The sequence below is a fragment of the Culex quinquefasciatus genome, chromosome 2, assembly GCF_015732765.1.
Source record: "Culex quinquefasciatus strain JHB chromosome 2, VPISU_Cqui_1.0_pri_paternal, whole genome shotgun sequence".
NCBI lineage: Eukaryota > Metazoa > Arthropoda > Insecta > Diptera > Culicidae > Culex > Culex quinquefasciatus.
The window spans coordinates 137742786-137757870 of record NC_051862.1 but is presented as its reverse complement, the minus strand read 5'-3'; the positions used below and the strand labels follow the sequence as shown (position 1 = coordinate 137757870).

The 15085-nt window shown below is 41.8% G+C and overlaps 1 protein-coding gene across 1 annotated transcript in view; it reads left to right on the top strand.

Moving 5' to 3' along the window:
• LOC6048482 overlaps nt 1–15085 on the top strand; it is a 174947-nt gene that overhangs the window by 77707 nt on the left and 82155 nt on the right. Inside the window, exon 5 of the mRNA XM_038257982.1 lies at nt 910–1026. Coding sequence (XP_038113910.1) covers nt 910–1026 — 117 coding nt within the window. The remainder of the gene's footprint in view (nt 1–909; nt 1027–15085) is intronic.

The following is a 15085-nucleotide window of genomic DNA, read 5'->3' as shown; positions in this document are numbered from 1 at the left end:
GTCGAGGAAAAAAAATTTTGACATCACGTTTACCAAAACTGAAAATCAAGCTCTTCAATTCCCAATATCACCAACCCCGTAACACCTGGTTCCAGTTAATTTGGACTAAGTGGCACTCTAATTAACAATCCATCCAGAATAGACGGCCGGGGTAGATCTTGATATAACTGAAATAATAATAGCCCATTTTAACACATTCTCCCCTCTCCAAACACCCAACCTTCCTCGCAACCCCCCCGTCAGTTGATTTCAACTTTCAACGGCTCATATAGCCCCGTCCCAGTCCTACCTGCTGACCACAATCAGCAATCAACATGATCGTGTAGACATGCTAGCTAGAACACGAAACCGGGCAGGCGCAGTGCGCGATCAAGAACTTTACCTTTCGCAAAAAAAAAAAGAATCTCCAGCTCCCCCCACCAAGAACTGGCGGACGCGGACGCGGGAGGGTACAATCGATCGTAAATTCCGATAATCATCGCGGCGCGACTATCGACCGGCATTGTCGGAGCCCCCGGTGGGGAGTTCTGGGGATCTGCTAGAACACAGCGCGCGCGGGTCAAGCCGTGTGCGTCAAAAGTTTCTCTCAAAATCAGCCCGAACGGAGAATGTTCAGAACTTTAACGAGATGATAGCCGGCATCATGACGGGGTAAAATTTTCCGCGTGTTTACATTGTTTAGAATTTAAATAATAGTATTTACCATATCGATCGCGATGTAGGGGAAAGGGGGGGAAGTAAGATAATAATGGCCGGAGAGGAAGATGGTGCGCGATAATGGTGGTGATCGACTGGTCCTCAGTTTGGCAGTTTAGCACGGCGAAATTGGCGGAATGATACCGATTTTTTTGGCTCGAGAAGAAGAAAGATGATAACCAACGATTGATTGTGTTTTTTTTTCTATTCTAGACGAAAACGAGTGTAAATATCGACCCTGTGACGTTTTCGCACACTGTACAAATACTTTAGGTAGCTTTACTTGCACCTGCTTCCCGGGCTATCGGGGAGACGGCTTCCAGTGCGTGGGTAAGTAACTGAACTTGTTTTTTATCCTCTAATTTGTGCAACCAACTAGCAGCAATATCAATCACATTAATTCAGACCCAAAGATCTGAAACATGCAACACCTGAAAAGAATATTCTTACTTAAAAAACTCTTAAAAATAAGAAAATTTGGAATGATCCGATATGTTTTAAAATTTTAAATGATTTTCAGAATTTCGTAAAATTTTAAAAAGGAACAAGACAAGACACTTATTGTTTTGGCAAGATTTAAAAAAAACATGGAGACACAAAAAAAATAATTGAAAAATTCCAAAATTCGACAGATTTGAAAACTAGTGATTCTTCAGATTCAGATCTCTAGATATTTGAAGAAAAAAATTTAAAAAAAATCTCTTCTAAACTTCCGAAAAACAACAATAAGTAAACAACATTTTAGCATTTACCATATCGAAATTCCTGTCAAAATCTTGAAAAGTCTTTTATGGCGATTTCATTTCGCCGTTATCTCGCGTAAGAGAGAAAATCATTTCGATTTTTCATTTACATCCATACAAATCCTTTTTTTTATTTTCACTCTCACAGAATGTTCGATGATTTTTTAGTTCAGTATTTTCCAACGACACAAAACTATTTATGTCCGGGACCGTGGTGTAGGGTTAGCGTGGTTGCCTCTCACCCAGTCGGCCTGAGTTTGATCCCAGAAGGATTCCGGTGGCAAATTTTGAGACGAGATTTGTCTGATCACGCCTTCCGTCGGACGGAAAGTAAATGTTGGCACTGACGAATATAAAATGTTAGGTCGTTAGCTCAGTCCAGGTGTAGGATTCGTCTCCCTGGGTTCTGCCTCGGTGGAGTCGCTGGTAGGCAGTTGGACTCACAATCTAAAGGTCGTTCGTTCCAATCCCGGGGTGGATGGAAGCTTAGGTGTAAAATGAGGTTTGCAATTGCCTCAACAATCAAGCCTTCGGACACTTAGTTTCGAGTAGGAAGCTCGCAATCGAGAACGCCAAGGCAATGCTGTAGAGCGTATAATTTGATTTTTTTAAACAATTTAAAGTTATGATGATTTTGATCATTTTTCAGTCGTCAGAAGCTGTCAGATGATTCATAAAAGTGAATTGGTTTCTGAAGAAAAGTATCAGATTATTTGAAAACGAAAGATTCAGAAAAATTCTAAAGATTTGATAGAAATATATTTTGAAAGCTTAGTAATAATTTAAAAGTTGTCTCAAACGAACGAACAACATATTTAAAAAAAATAAGGTAAAATCAAATTTAGATGAATCTTTCTAGATTTTCCAATAATTGTAAGAATCAGAAGATGTTTACGATTCCATGGAATTAAATAATAACAATGTTTCCAAATGTTTTTAGAAATTATACAAATCCTCAAATTAACATTTGTAACTTTATTTGAAATGTTTAGCAAAAATATGCTATACGATTCATAAAGTTTGAACAAAATTAAAGTTTCCTTAAACCAGGAAAACATACAAAATATTAAAAAAAAAAATCTCGAAATTTAAATTCATAAGAAGATCAAAAGAAAAAAAAAATATAAAAAAATACATTTAGAAAATTATGGTTTGCAAGAATGAAAAGGATTTTTAATAAATAAAATTTTAAATTATTAGAATAAAAAAAAAAACAAAAAAAAAATAGCATAGCAACTAATAACTAATAATTGAGAGATTCGAAAAATGTGAACGATTGAAGTATAAAGAATGATTCAAAATTTTAGGATGTTTAGAATATTTGATAAATTCGTGTGATTTAAATCTAATGGCTCACAAGATTATTTTTTTCAAAAATTTAAATGATATGAGAAATGGAATAATTTTGTATATATGAAAAATCCAAAGCTTTAAAAAATTTGGCAGATAAAAAAGTATGAAAATCTGGATGTTTTAAAGAAATTAAAAAATCAAAAATCTTTAAATTTTGAAGATTTGTTAAATTTGAAGAAATTTGAAAGTTTTGATAGATCTGGAAGATTTGAAAGAATCAAAAGTTTGGAATACTTTAGTAGATTTGAATTCTCTGATTGATTCAAATTGCAAGTCCAGACTCGATTACCGAAGTCTTAGGAAAAAAAACATTTCGGGTAATCGAAGCTTTAGGTAATCTAATCAAGATTTATTTTGGAGGTATTTTATGTTTTTGAGCCACCTCAAAAATGGGATCGCAGAACTCAAATTGGATGTTAAAAGTGAACAATTTCCATGATCAAGAATGGGAAAAGTCGAAAAAATCATGAAAATTTTGAAGCTATGGCATTTTTTTTATTAATTTAGATGATTCAAATATTTTAAATAAATTTAAAATTCAAAAATTTGGAAAAATTTAAGAGATTTGGATGAATTTGTTTCTAATATCAGTATAATTGAGAATATTCTGAAGATTTGATCGATTATGAAGATTTGTTAGATAAGACTTGAAACAAAAAAAAATCAAAGGATTAGAAAGAATTTGGAAATTTAAAAACAAAAGTATTAAAAAATGCGAAGCAAAGAAAAAATGAGAATCAGAATTCTGAATAGTTTCATAAATCGGAAAATTAAAAAATTATAATATTCAGGCGTTATCAGCCGATTAGAATATTTTAGAAGATTCAAATGTATCTAAAGGTTGCAATAAAACAATTCAACATTCAGACAAATTTACTTCTTGGAATCGTTTCCGAACAATTTTGAGTAAGATCTTAATATCACAAAGATCGTAAAGATCTAAAAACGCACAGATTCCAAAGGTTCAACGCTCTCGACGCGTCCCAAAAACATTAAAGTTCTGCACATCCACTCGCGTCTTCTTCTGCTCAACCTCAAATTTGCCCTCAGGGCGCGCAATCCAACCGCCGCAGCCCAGCTGGTGCCTCAACATAGCGGTCGTCTCCGCTCGGCTTCGATCATCATTACGTTAAGTTGCTTGTAATCTCTTCTGTCGCGCGCTGCTGGAGCACGCGTTCGTTAACCTCTCGTGCAGATTGCGTTCGGCGATCAGCACGTGATTTTGCGCGCTCCGTGTGTCTCCGAGGATGTCTGCCAGCCACACGTGTAGGCACATGAAGTCTTGGTCTGGTGGAGTGAAGGCGTTGATAATTGTGTACTCTCTGTTATGGCTTTATGACGAGGGAGCATTATGAGTCGGTCGGTTCTTCTTCCAGAACTCCGGTGACAGCAATTAAGCAAGTGCCACCTGTAATTACGTCACTCCGCGCGCCGTCGTCATCATCCAACTCGACAATGGCCATGCCCCGATGTAATCGCCAATTCTAACGAGTTGTTTTTCCTCGCCGTCAACAAACAAGCCAGCGAAGAGTTCTTGACGTCGTCGTAAGAGATCGCCAAAGTAATTGAAATAGCGCTGACAATTGTCCAATTATTGTCTACCCGGGGTTGGTCCTTCGGGAGGGACCGCCACCTCCGGGAGCTATTTTTAGCGTAGGTCGGGTCGCGGCCATGTCAAGTTTGGCTTCTGACAGCTACCGCTTCTTGGTAGTCGCGGTCGTCGCTGCTGGCCCGGAGTTGGTTGGACGGCTCGGTATGATGTTATCAGTGTCATCTGCTTTATTATGTTCCAGTGAAGTGCACGACTGACTGGCAGGCAGCTATGGCATGATGATTATGACGGCAGGCATGATGACATGTGCTTGCCGACTTGGTTGACGGCTTCAAGGGAGGCTCGATTTCTGGGAAACGGCGGCATCCAAGAGCGCTGAGAGTAGAGCACTCGTTATAAAACGATTTATTTAATAGCTTTGAACAGTATTTCAAGCAGGACTGCTACTTCGACTCCAACGACTACTTCCGTACCACAGTGATGAAAATTTTATAAAAATTCTGACTGAAACTCTGATATGTATACGAAATTCCACAATCCAAAGGCAATCAGCAAATTTTTTTAAGCTTTCTGGGATCAAATTGATTACATAATGATATGCCTTATATCAATCCATTTAAGCAGCTAATCGATCGAACTAATCAATTGAACCTCAGCATCATCATCATCATTACCGGACGGGAACAAGCACTAAACCTGACAGCAGCACTCTGACAAACCCCTTGTTACTCATTCTTATTAAATCAGCTAAGACGACGTCGGCCCGCAAACAATCACCATAATGAAGACAAGATCCATTCCAATCAATTTAGCCATTTATCGATTAATGGCCGCGAATAAATATATCTCTATCAAGTGGGACTTCCCCAAGTAGGTCTTTCAAGCCCGCGGCACACAATTGTCCCACCCGGCCGGGGGTCCCGGCAGAACCTCTTTAATTTATCATTTGTCAAAGCGTCCGGAATTGACTGCTTGAGTTGAGCGATTTGCGACCACCGGAGGAAAGACTTTCAAATTCACAATCGATTACCATCGAGCGGTAGTCGTTGGAGATTCGCGATTTGCCCACCCGGCTAGTGAGGACTACCGCTCAAGACAGGACTCAAAGATCCCAAGATGACCCGTTTACGATAAAGACGAATCTCGCACCGTTAATGGTTTATGACGTGTGCGTGTCGGACACAACTTCCCAAGAAGATTTATCGTTCTTTTCGGTAACGGGTTCCGTTGTCACACCACGGATCTTCGCCTGGGTACAACTTGATTACCATCCTCACACCCAGAACCGAACCTGTCGAACTCGGAGCTTATCGGTGATGACCGTTCGGGTCATCACGCGATCACGCCGCATTAACATTGGAATGGGTCGTTTTTGTTTACTCTTTTTTCGGGATTTCCCCTGTTTCGATCATCGACGACAGGTTGGGGGCTTCCGTTGAGGTTTTATGGCCGGTCGTCCCTTCTACTCCGGATTACCCCCTCATTATTGTTTTTTTTACGATAATGATGGATGATGGCTGTCCGGGGCTCGATTACCGTTTGGTTGGCATTTCGGTTTCTAACCTTTATTTGCTTATTGTTGGTAAATATGGGCGGCGAAGTGACCGCGTTGTAAATCAAAGGGTCATAAAGTGGTGGCTTCTGTCACTGAAGGGGCGTCCTCCAAAGAGTGTTAGTGATGAAACCAATCCATCTTTTGCTACTTGGCCTGGGGTGTCCAACGGATGCAATCGACCTGCCTGTATCATCTTGTTGATGCGACACACTACAACTCCGTTGGTTTGACATCAAATCTAGGAATTTATTTGAAAAGGTCCTATTAATCCAACATCTATAAACGTAATAACTTTACAAATGTTGTTAAACAAACAACAAATCTAGCAAAAAATAGTATTAAGGACAATTTAGAAGTGTTAACAAAGAATCTATCCTGCTCGTTCCTAACGTAAATATCAACTGACGTAAGAAGGATTGACTCTTTGTTTACAATTCATCATTGGCTCATTTACATTGTTTTGCCTGAAATAATAGACCAATAAAAAAAAGTCGAGACGGAGTTTGCGGTTTTAAAGAGGTCCAAAAAAGATCTGGCTGCAATTTGTACTGATTTGACGTTTGCTGAGGGTAGCAAAAGTTTGGTTATGTTACTGCTTGTAAAACAACAATAGCAAAATAACACAATTCTGTTTTACGCTGTGTCATCATTTGACAGCTCGCGTGCACTGTTTACATGGTAAACGCGCATTGTTAAACTTATTTCGGTAGACCCGCGGTAGAATTTCTTAAAATAAGTATTTAGCATCGAACTGTCAAAATTTGACCACATTGATCACAACAAAGTCTGTGGGGACAGTGATCAATTTTTGACAGTTTTAAAAGGGCGTTATCTTTTATGTAAACAAACAGTAATTCCCGCAGGGTTGAACATCAACAGCTGAGTTCTCCAAATCCAAAGAAGCGAAATTACCGACTCAACTATCTTCAGCACCCCTGCTACACCATGACCTGCGACCACTTGAAGTTCAACCTTCAGCGCGCAGGTAACGGAGCTTGGGAGAGTACATTTGCCTCCGCTTTTTAACACACATGTTCGAAGAACAACGCAGAGCAGAAAAAAGGGCACATGTGTACACACGGGGTGAAAAACCACGGAATCAAAACAAACCGGAGAAAATTATTCACCTCTTCCGCATCGCGGGCACTGTTTTTCCCGCGCTTCCTCACGAGAGAGTTCATGTACTCTGTTTTTATACTCGATTCGATTCCCATCTTCGTGAAGAGGAACCAGGGAAGAGGATCCCGGAAAGTGGGGGAAAGTACTCTATGGAACAATGAGTTCCTGGTTCTGAACACGACTTTTGCGTCCGCGCACTGGCCATGAAGAATGCATAATAGAATGCCTTTTTTCTAGCTTCGTCATCTTCTGATGCGCCCTTAACCTCAAAATTACGATCGCTGGTTGTACGCGCTGCTCAGTTCCATCCAGTACCCTCTGGGAGCAGTCGATAATGACTGTACCAACTGCGCGCGGGAAGAAACCGTGGCAGAAGGGCAATGCACCGAGGTACAACTTTATGACTAGATCGGTCGCTACGCTCGAGAACCTCTTTCTCCTCCTCCCCGTGTGGAATCCGATCGATCTTTTGCAGGCAGCGACCGGTAGCGCACCTCTTCGGTGCATATCATCGCGGCCGTGATCGCCAAGTGACATGAGAGGCATTTTAATTGGGATCAACCGTTATCCCGAACGCGGAAGCCGGTATTGCGCGGCGCGATTCGGTCCGCAGTGACAGACCTATGATTTGCCTTTCACCACACCCGCGGGACTCCCGCGAACCCGGTGATTACATCGCTGGTTCCGAACGTGATGCAACGGTATTAGCATTCCACGCCGGGATCGTAAATCTTGGACGCACTCTCATTTCATCGCCCTGCGCTCCAGATTGGAGTCGGCGGAGCCGGACGAAGGAGCAGACGTAAACATAACCTATAAAAATCAAGTCAACTCTATATTCTTGGGAGATCACAGCGGCGCGGTAGCGCCGATGACCAGCGTAGCGCTAGGTTTGTTCTATCAGTTAATAATTCTGTATCTCCATCACGTCGGCGGTATGGATTTATGGCTCGGGTAATCAGCGCGTCCATTGAGGGATCGCGTGGTAGTAAATATTTCTCCTCCACGACGTCGGGATTAGAGTAACTGTACCATGGAACGAGTGCGTCACGTGCTTTGACATGGTCCTGTCCCAACGCCCGCCACAGGGTGGTGGTGCAAGACTTTGTAGTCTTGGAGAATATTAATCACCGACGGGTTGGTAGAACTAGGCCGCAGGGATTCGCACAACGAGGTCGTCGTCGCTAAGGCAACCGGTAGTCCGAGACTAGTTTTTGGTCCCGCGTGGTCATTAATTATGACACTAAACCGGCGAGTAGGAAACTGGGTTTGGCGGTTTGTAGATCGGGGCGGCAAAGATTGCAACATTGTGGAGTCTGGTTCGGTCGGTTGATCTTCGGGGACTTCCTCAGGACTGAGGAGTCGGGTAACTTTTTAACGACACCGACTTTTCAAGATTTGTTGACTACGAATTTCACTCCAACTCAATAGCATTTTCAAATCTTGGTTCGAAAAGGAATTCTGTGAATATACTAAACCAACTCAAATGCATAGCTACAAATTGAATTCTCGGTCGCTACCTCCTAAGCCGTCACTCTACAACTAAATCAGATTCACGCCCCGTGTAGTACTACACTTCCACCGAACAACCCCAGAAGTGGTGATATAATCGTATACGCCACTCACATCCATCTGTCTTCTTCCAACTTGTTCCTCCTCACCGAGATCGCACTGACGACCTGCACATGTCTTCGGTGTCAACGCTGCTGCCGTACGGCTCACGTGTTCCCTCTGTGTCGAGTCTCCTCACACACACACAACAGCAAAGGGGGGCGTAGATTTGTTCTCACTTTACCCGGCGCGCTGTTTCCGTGATCCATATGGGGTTCCTCGGGGTTGGGCAAGTCGTGACGGAGATGTATCCTTATCGAATTGGATCACCCCTACCGCGTGCTTCTGCACGGAGGAGGGGCGGATCTGGATGTTCGCTACACAACTCGCGCAACAATCAGTGCGGCCGAATCTCGTGGGGTGCGGGGTTGTGGCAATAAAAATTAGCTCCCAGCAGCTTCTTGGCTTGTACGACGGGGCCTCGTGTTGATTGCGGTGGACCGATCAGTGAGCTGAAGTTGGCATGTTCTCGCAAATCATTCCCGCACGTTCGGGGGCAAGATCTGCGTCACGTGAGTGTGTTTGTACGCTACATATGCAGATCGTGTTGACCTTTGGACAAACCCCGCGCGGACACGGGAGTTCATCGCGATGGACATTCCTGGTGGGAAACACACACATCAACGCACATTACCGATTGGGCACGGCCCGTAAATCTGCTGACCGAACCGACTCTAGAAAGGGGTGGACGCTGGTAATGAGGTCGCTATCGCTACGCAGGGAATCTATAAATATTTGAAAATCCTGGCCTCAACCAGCCACATGCCCAGCGAAGAATTTGCGCGGCACAAATTGCTGGGAGATAAATCACCTGCTGCGGCGGCCGCCACCAAGCTGCTTCTTCGGTTGCCCTGGCGGATGCACACATTTGCACATTCCGACCAACCGGGAATCGCTCTCCAAGGGTCCCCCCTCGCTCACAGCGGGGCATCGCGCCACAGCAGATATGCGCAGCCGATGGATTTATCATATACGCCTGTGGCGAGCGAAAATTGACAATCCGATTTGCGCGAGCGCGCCCGCCCGGTATCTTCATCGATTGCAGGTCTTAGAATGGCTACAAATTGGGCTCGGAATAGCTGTGCGGCCGGCCGGCTACCGATTAGATCATTTGTAAGCGGGGATTGTGCGGGCTCGCAACCCTTTCAGCGCGAAATGGTCTTTCTCGTATTACGTGAGCAACGCGACGTTCCGCTGATCGGCGGGTGATTTAAGTTCATGGCCGATTAGATACCATTAAGCTTGATGTATGCCGAGATTAGAAGGGTGCACTCAAGTAATGGGCTGAGAAATGCGATCTAATCAATTGGTTTTAAGGGAGCAGCAAAATTTATTTGATTGCTCGTAAAACTAGTTAAGGGGCATTTGATTGCCAAGAGATGAGCATTTATCGATTCCCGACTTTTTGCATTTTATTACAAAAAATGTTACATAATCCACCTTTGTTGCCTTTTCACATTTGTGTTTCGTTTTCCTCGGAAAAAAGATATCTCTTCGCAGTGTTCCCAGAATGTCGCCATTTCCATCCATAGTTACAACATCCGGCCTTTACGGTTAAAGTTACGAAGGTTTGCCAGATCTTCAAAATTCACGATTTGTTGTTGCCTTCTTATTCCAAAATTGACAAACTTACGGGCCCAATCCTACAACAATCTATTTGTAAAAATATTCAAACTTTGTTGCAAAATTATTTTGTAGACAGGAACTTTAGGCGATGAATCAAAAATTATATCGATAGCTCTCGTAGATTTTTCCGGAGTCATTTTCATTAAAATGCACTACATCCCATGAAAAGTTCGACAAACCCTGAACAAGTGACTTAATTTTAAGACAGGGTTGCCAAGAAATTTTTGTTTTTTTTTTTTATTCTGGCAGTTCTAGATTTTGATTCCATCGTTTGCATGTGCAGATAATCTTTTCAAGTATCAGCCCAACTGATGGAAGTGAAACTTCCCAATTCACTACCGTTCCTTCCTCTTCCCACAAACTTCAAAGCCAACGCGCGCACTCCATTGAGAGTGAAATGGGCTGCCGGCAAGTCTCCGAAAAACGGCAAGCGACGAACCCCCCAATTTGCATACCCAACTCTCACTCATCTCCCACCCCAGATTGCCATCGCCCAGGTCACTTTCACTTCCCAGCCGCAGCAGAAACAGTGCAGCAGTAGTGATCCAAATTAGAAAGCATAAACCAGAACGAACCGAGCGCGAAAATGGCGCGTGGAGGTGTGACCGCGTGTCAGAGCAGAAGCTTCAGCAATCAACCTAATTTTCCGGCGGCAAGTATGACCCACTAATCCGAGACGACGCAACCCTGACCTGGATAACGCGCGCGAGCAGCAGAAAAAAAACAAAACCGGCCCCGGGGGAAACCAACAACTTCAACTCCACCTTCACTTCTATTCATGCGAGGGGGAAAACACACACTCACTTGAAGAGCTCCAGAAAGACTAAGAAATTAGATCAACATCACGTCGTGGGTTGCTTCGGGGGGCCGGTTTTAATCTTCCAGCGCGCTCGCTTCCAGGCCAAAACTTGCGCCGCCGCCGCTCTCTTCCGTTACAATTACGTAAAACAAGCTCTCGGGAACAACCCGGGGATCAAGAGCAAGCAAGCAAAAACGAGCGACAGAGTTTTATGTTTAAACAACTCGCTGAAAAACAAACTGTTTATGGCGTTTGATAATCATCTCGGTGAGCGCGAGTTCCAGGGTCCTCGGGCGGCGCCGAACCAGGTCGCAAAACGGTCCCGCCGGGGCCGTTTAGCACGTAGGCGGATTATGAGATGCTCACATGTGACTACAAAACAAGACCTGGGTCGCGAGCGCGAAGACAAAAAGCCTCTCCATCATCGACCGCGCAAAGATTGTACGGGCGCACGCGGGACAAATGGGATTTATATGTAAATTCCTCCTCCCTACCCCCATTAGCGATGGGGAACCGATGATAAACGTGCCAGGGTCATCCGCGCGGAGTTGCTCCAGTTTTCTGGGGTTGACCCAGAAAAAAACGCGCACTCGCTCTTACTAAAAAGTGGATCGAAAAGTGCAGCACTTTTCACAAGGAAGTACAATGGGCTGGCAGCAGCGCCCTCTTCATCAAGTGAAGTGTGATGACCGTGCAAGATTCTGCACGTGGTACCGCACACACGTTCTGACCCCGCGGATGAGGTGGGAAAAGTGACCCTTTTCTCACCTACCCCTTTTTGTGTAGACTTTTGAGACACATCGCACGGAGCTAATTTCAGGTTAACAAACTGTCGCTCAATTATGCTGAAGCAGGAAACCAATCAATAGCAAACAGCTCGTGGGGGTTTGCTGGAACTACACTCGCGGTAATTGTCACTTAATATTAACGAGTGTCATCCAGCACACGGTGTCGGGGTGAGGTTGGATGACCCGCGTGTTAACCCGGGGCTGCTGTACAAGAATAGGTGTTTCCGCAATTAGACTACGAATTCATTAGCACTTTTTAAGCACGAAATCATTAGTGTGAAACCGGAAGAGTTGTTTCGAGCACAGCAAGTGCAGAGACATTTACATTTTTTACACAAAATCAGCAAATTTTGAGCCAAATCAAAAAATAGCGGGAGCATAACAAATTTTAAATACAGTTTTAGAATTGATGACATTATTAAAACATGATCTTTTTTTAAATAAAAGTTTTAAGTAAAAGATCGATTTATGGAGTATTAAGACCTCACAGTGAACAGAATGCGGTTAATTTAATACTTATTGGCGAGGGAATGTAAAGGCGCTAGCGAATGCTGCATAGCATTGACATTTTTAGCACATCAAATATTTCACTTTAAATGTTCAATAAAACGAATATTGACTACTTTAAAAAAAATCAAAATCAAATTATTCGCTCTACAGCATTGCCTTGGCGTTCTCGATTGCGAGATTCCTACTCGAAACTAGGTGTCCGAAGGCTTGATTATTGAGGCAATTGCAAACCTCTATTTACACCTAAGCTTCCATCCACCCCGGGATTCGAACTAACGACCTTTGGATTGTTAGTCCAACTGCCTACCAGCGACTCCACCGAGACAGGACCCAGGACTGTTGCAAGATTTATGATCGATCTATTTATTCGAGAAGATCAGACTAATTGTTCAACTTAGCTGGTGCAATAAGTTCTATGCTTTTTTTTTATTCTTTCAATAATGATTAAAAAAACTATTTTTAAATGTTTTTTCGCTCCTCAAAAATAACTTGCAAAATGAGAACAGTTCTAATAAGAGCAGTTCTTTTATATAGAAAGACCTCTACATTCATTCTTTAAAAACAACCTATATTTGGTGTATTAGTACTTTTTTGTTTGTCCTTTATTAAAAACATGAGCAGTTCTTTAATCAACACTTCCAAATTTTTGAAACCACTTATTCTTGATTGTCATAATATTTTGGTGAGTTTTTTTTTTCATTTTCAAACAAATACAGTTTTCCGAAAACAGTATGAGTTCTATTTTTTATATTTGTGCAGTTTTTAAATAAAAACTAACTTAATCCACCTATGTGGTTAATGCCTTCCTCACTTTTTACCAACAATGGGTAATATGAGTGGTTTGGACACATATTTCAGCTATTTTTTTTAGGTCCAGAAAAATAAGTACACAGATATAACTTAAGTTGTCATAACTCGAGACAGGGTTGCCAGATTTTCTATTATGTGGACTCGTTGGAAAGGTCTCTTGATTACCTAACCAACGATGGGTCGGTTGATGGTTCCGGACATCGTTTACATACATTTAAGTGAGATCCGGCTTCAAAAAAGTACATAAATATCACTTAAGCGGTCATAACTTGAGACAGGGTTGCCAGATTTTCAATTATGTGGACTCGTTAAAAAGGTCTCTTGATTACCTAACCAATGATGGGTCGGATGATGGATTCGGACATCGTTTACATGCATTTAAGTGAGATCCGGCTTCAAAAAAGTACATAAATATCACTTAAGCGGTCATAACTTGAGACAGGGTTGCCAGATCTTCGATGTTGTGGACTCGTTGGAAAGGTCTCTTGATTATCTAATCAACGATGGGTCGGATGATGGATCTAGACATCGTTTACATGCATTTAAGTGAGACCCGGCTTCAAAAAAGTACATAAATATCACTTAAGTGGTCATAACTCGAGACAGGGTTGCCAGATCTTCAATTATGTGGACTCTTTGGAAAGGTCTCTCGATTACCTAACCAAAGATGGGTCGGATGATGGATCCGGACATCTATTACATGCATTTAAGTGAGATCCGGCTTCAAAAAAGTACATAAATATCACTTAAGTGGTCATAACTTGAGACAGGGTTGCCAGATCTTCGATGTTGTGGACTCGTTGGAAAGGTCTCTTGATAACCTAACCAACGATGGGTCGGATGATGGATCCGGACATCATTTACATGCATATAATTGAGATCCGGATATATGTAAAAACACATTTTTATACATAACTTTTGAACTACTTATCGAAACTTCAAACAATTCAATAGCGATGTATGGGACCCTAAACCAAGTCGAATGCAACTGGTTCGATCAAAATCGGTTCAGCCAGTGCTGAGAAAACTTGGCAAGATTTTTGAACACATACAAACATACACACACACACACATACACACACACACACACATACACACACACACACATACACACACACAGACATTTGTTCAGTTTTCGATTCTGAGTCGATATGTATATATGAAGGTGGGTCTTCGAGCTTTTGATAAAAAGTTCATTTTTAGAGCAGGATTATAGCCTTACCTCAGTGAGGAAGGCAAAAAGTCGATATTCAAAATGTTTATTAAGCTTTTTTTTCTAGTTTTTAAAAGCAACATATTCTGGTGCGTTTTTATCCATTCTTTATGAAAAAATATCTTTGAAAAAGAAAGACGTATTTCTCAAATATTTTGTAAGTTTATCCATTCTTGAAAAACAATCAATTGTTGCTGGTTGGAACATTTTTATGCATTTTATTTCAACCAGAGCAGTTTCTAAAACAAAAGTAAGACTCGTTAATTTTTTTTTCGATTTGTCTATCGTTTTTTAAGCTATCCTTGACGCCCGTAACATTTGTTTTTAGATTTTTCCATACTTTTAAAGATGAGTTCTACAAATCGGTCGAAAAATCTAGGGGCAAAACCAAATTTCAAAATTATACTAAAAATATTGATAATACAAGCTTAAAAAGACTTTGGACCTTACGTCCTTTCGACCTTTGTCCATTCGGCACATTGTCATTTTTTTCATAATCAGTACCTACTACTTTTGCCGTAAACACCAAATCGATTTTAAAATCTCTTCTCTAAATCTCTTATTTGACAAGCCAAAAAATGGTAAAGAGACTCGCATGAAAAAAAAAATCGATAAAATTTGCAAAATTCTAGATAATTACTCTTTTAGGATTATTGTTAAATATAAACACTATAAGTATACCTACAAAATTCCGAAGCAGCTCAAGCTTC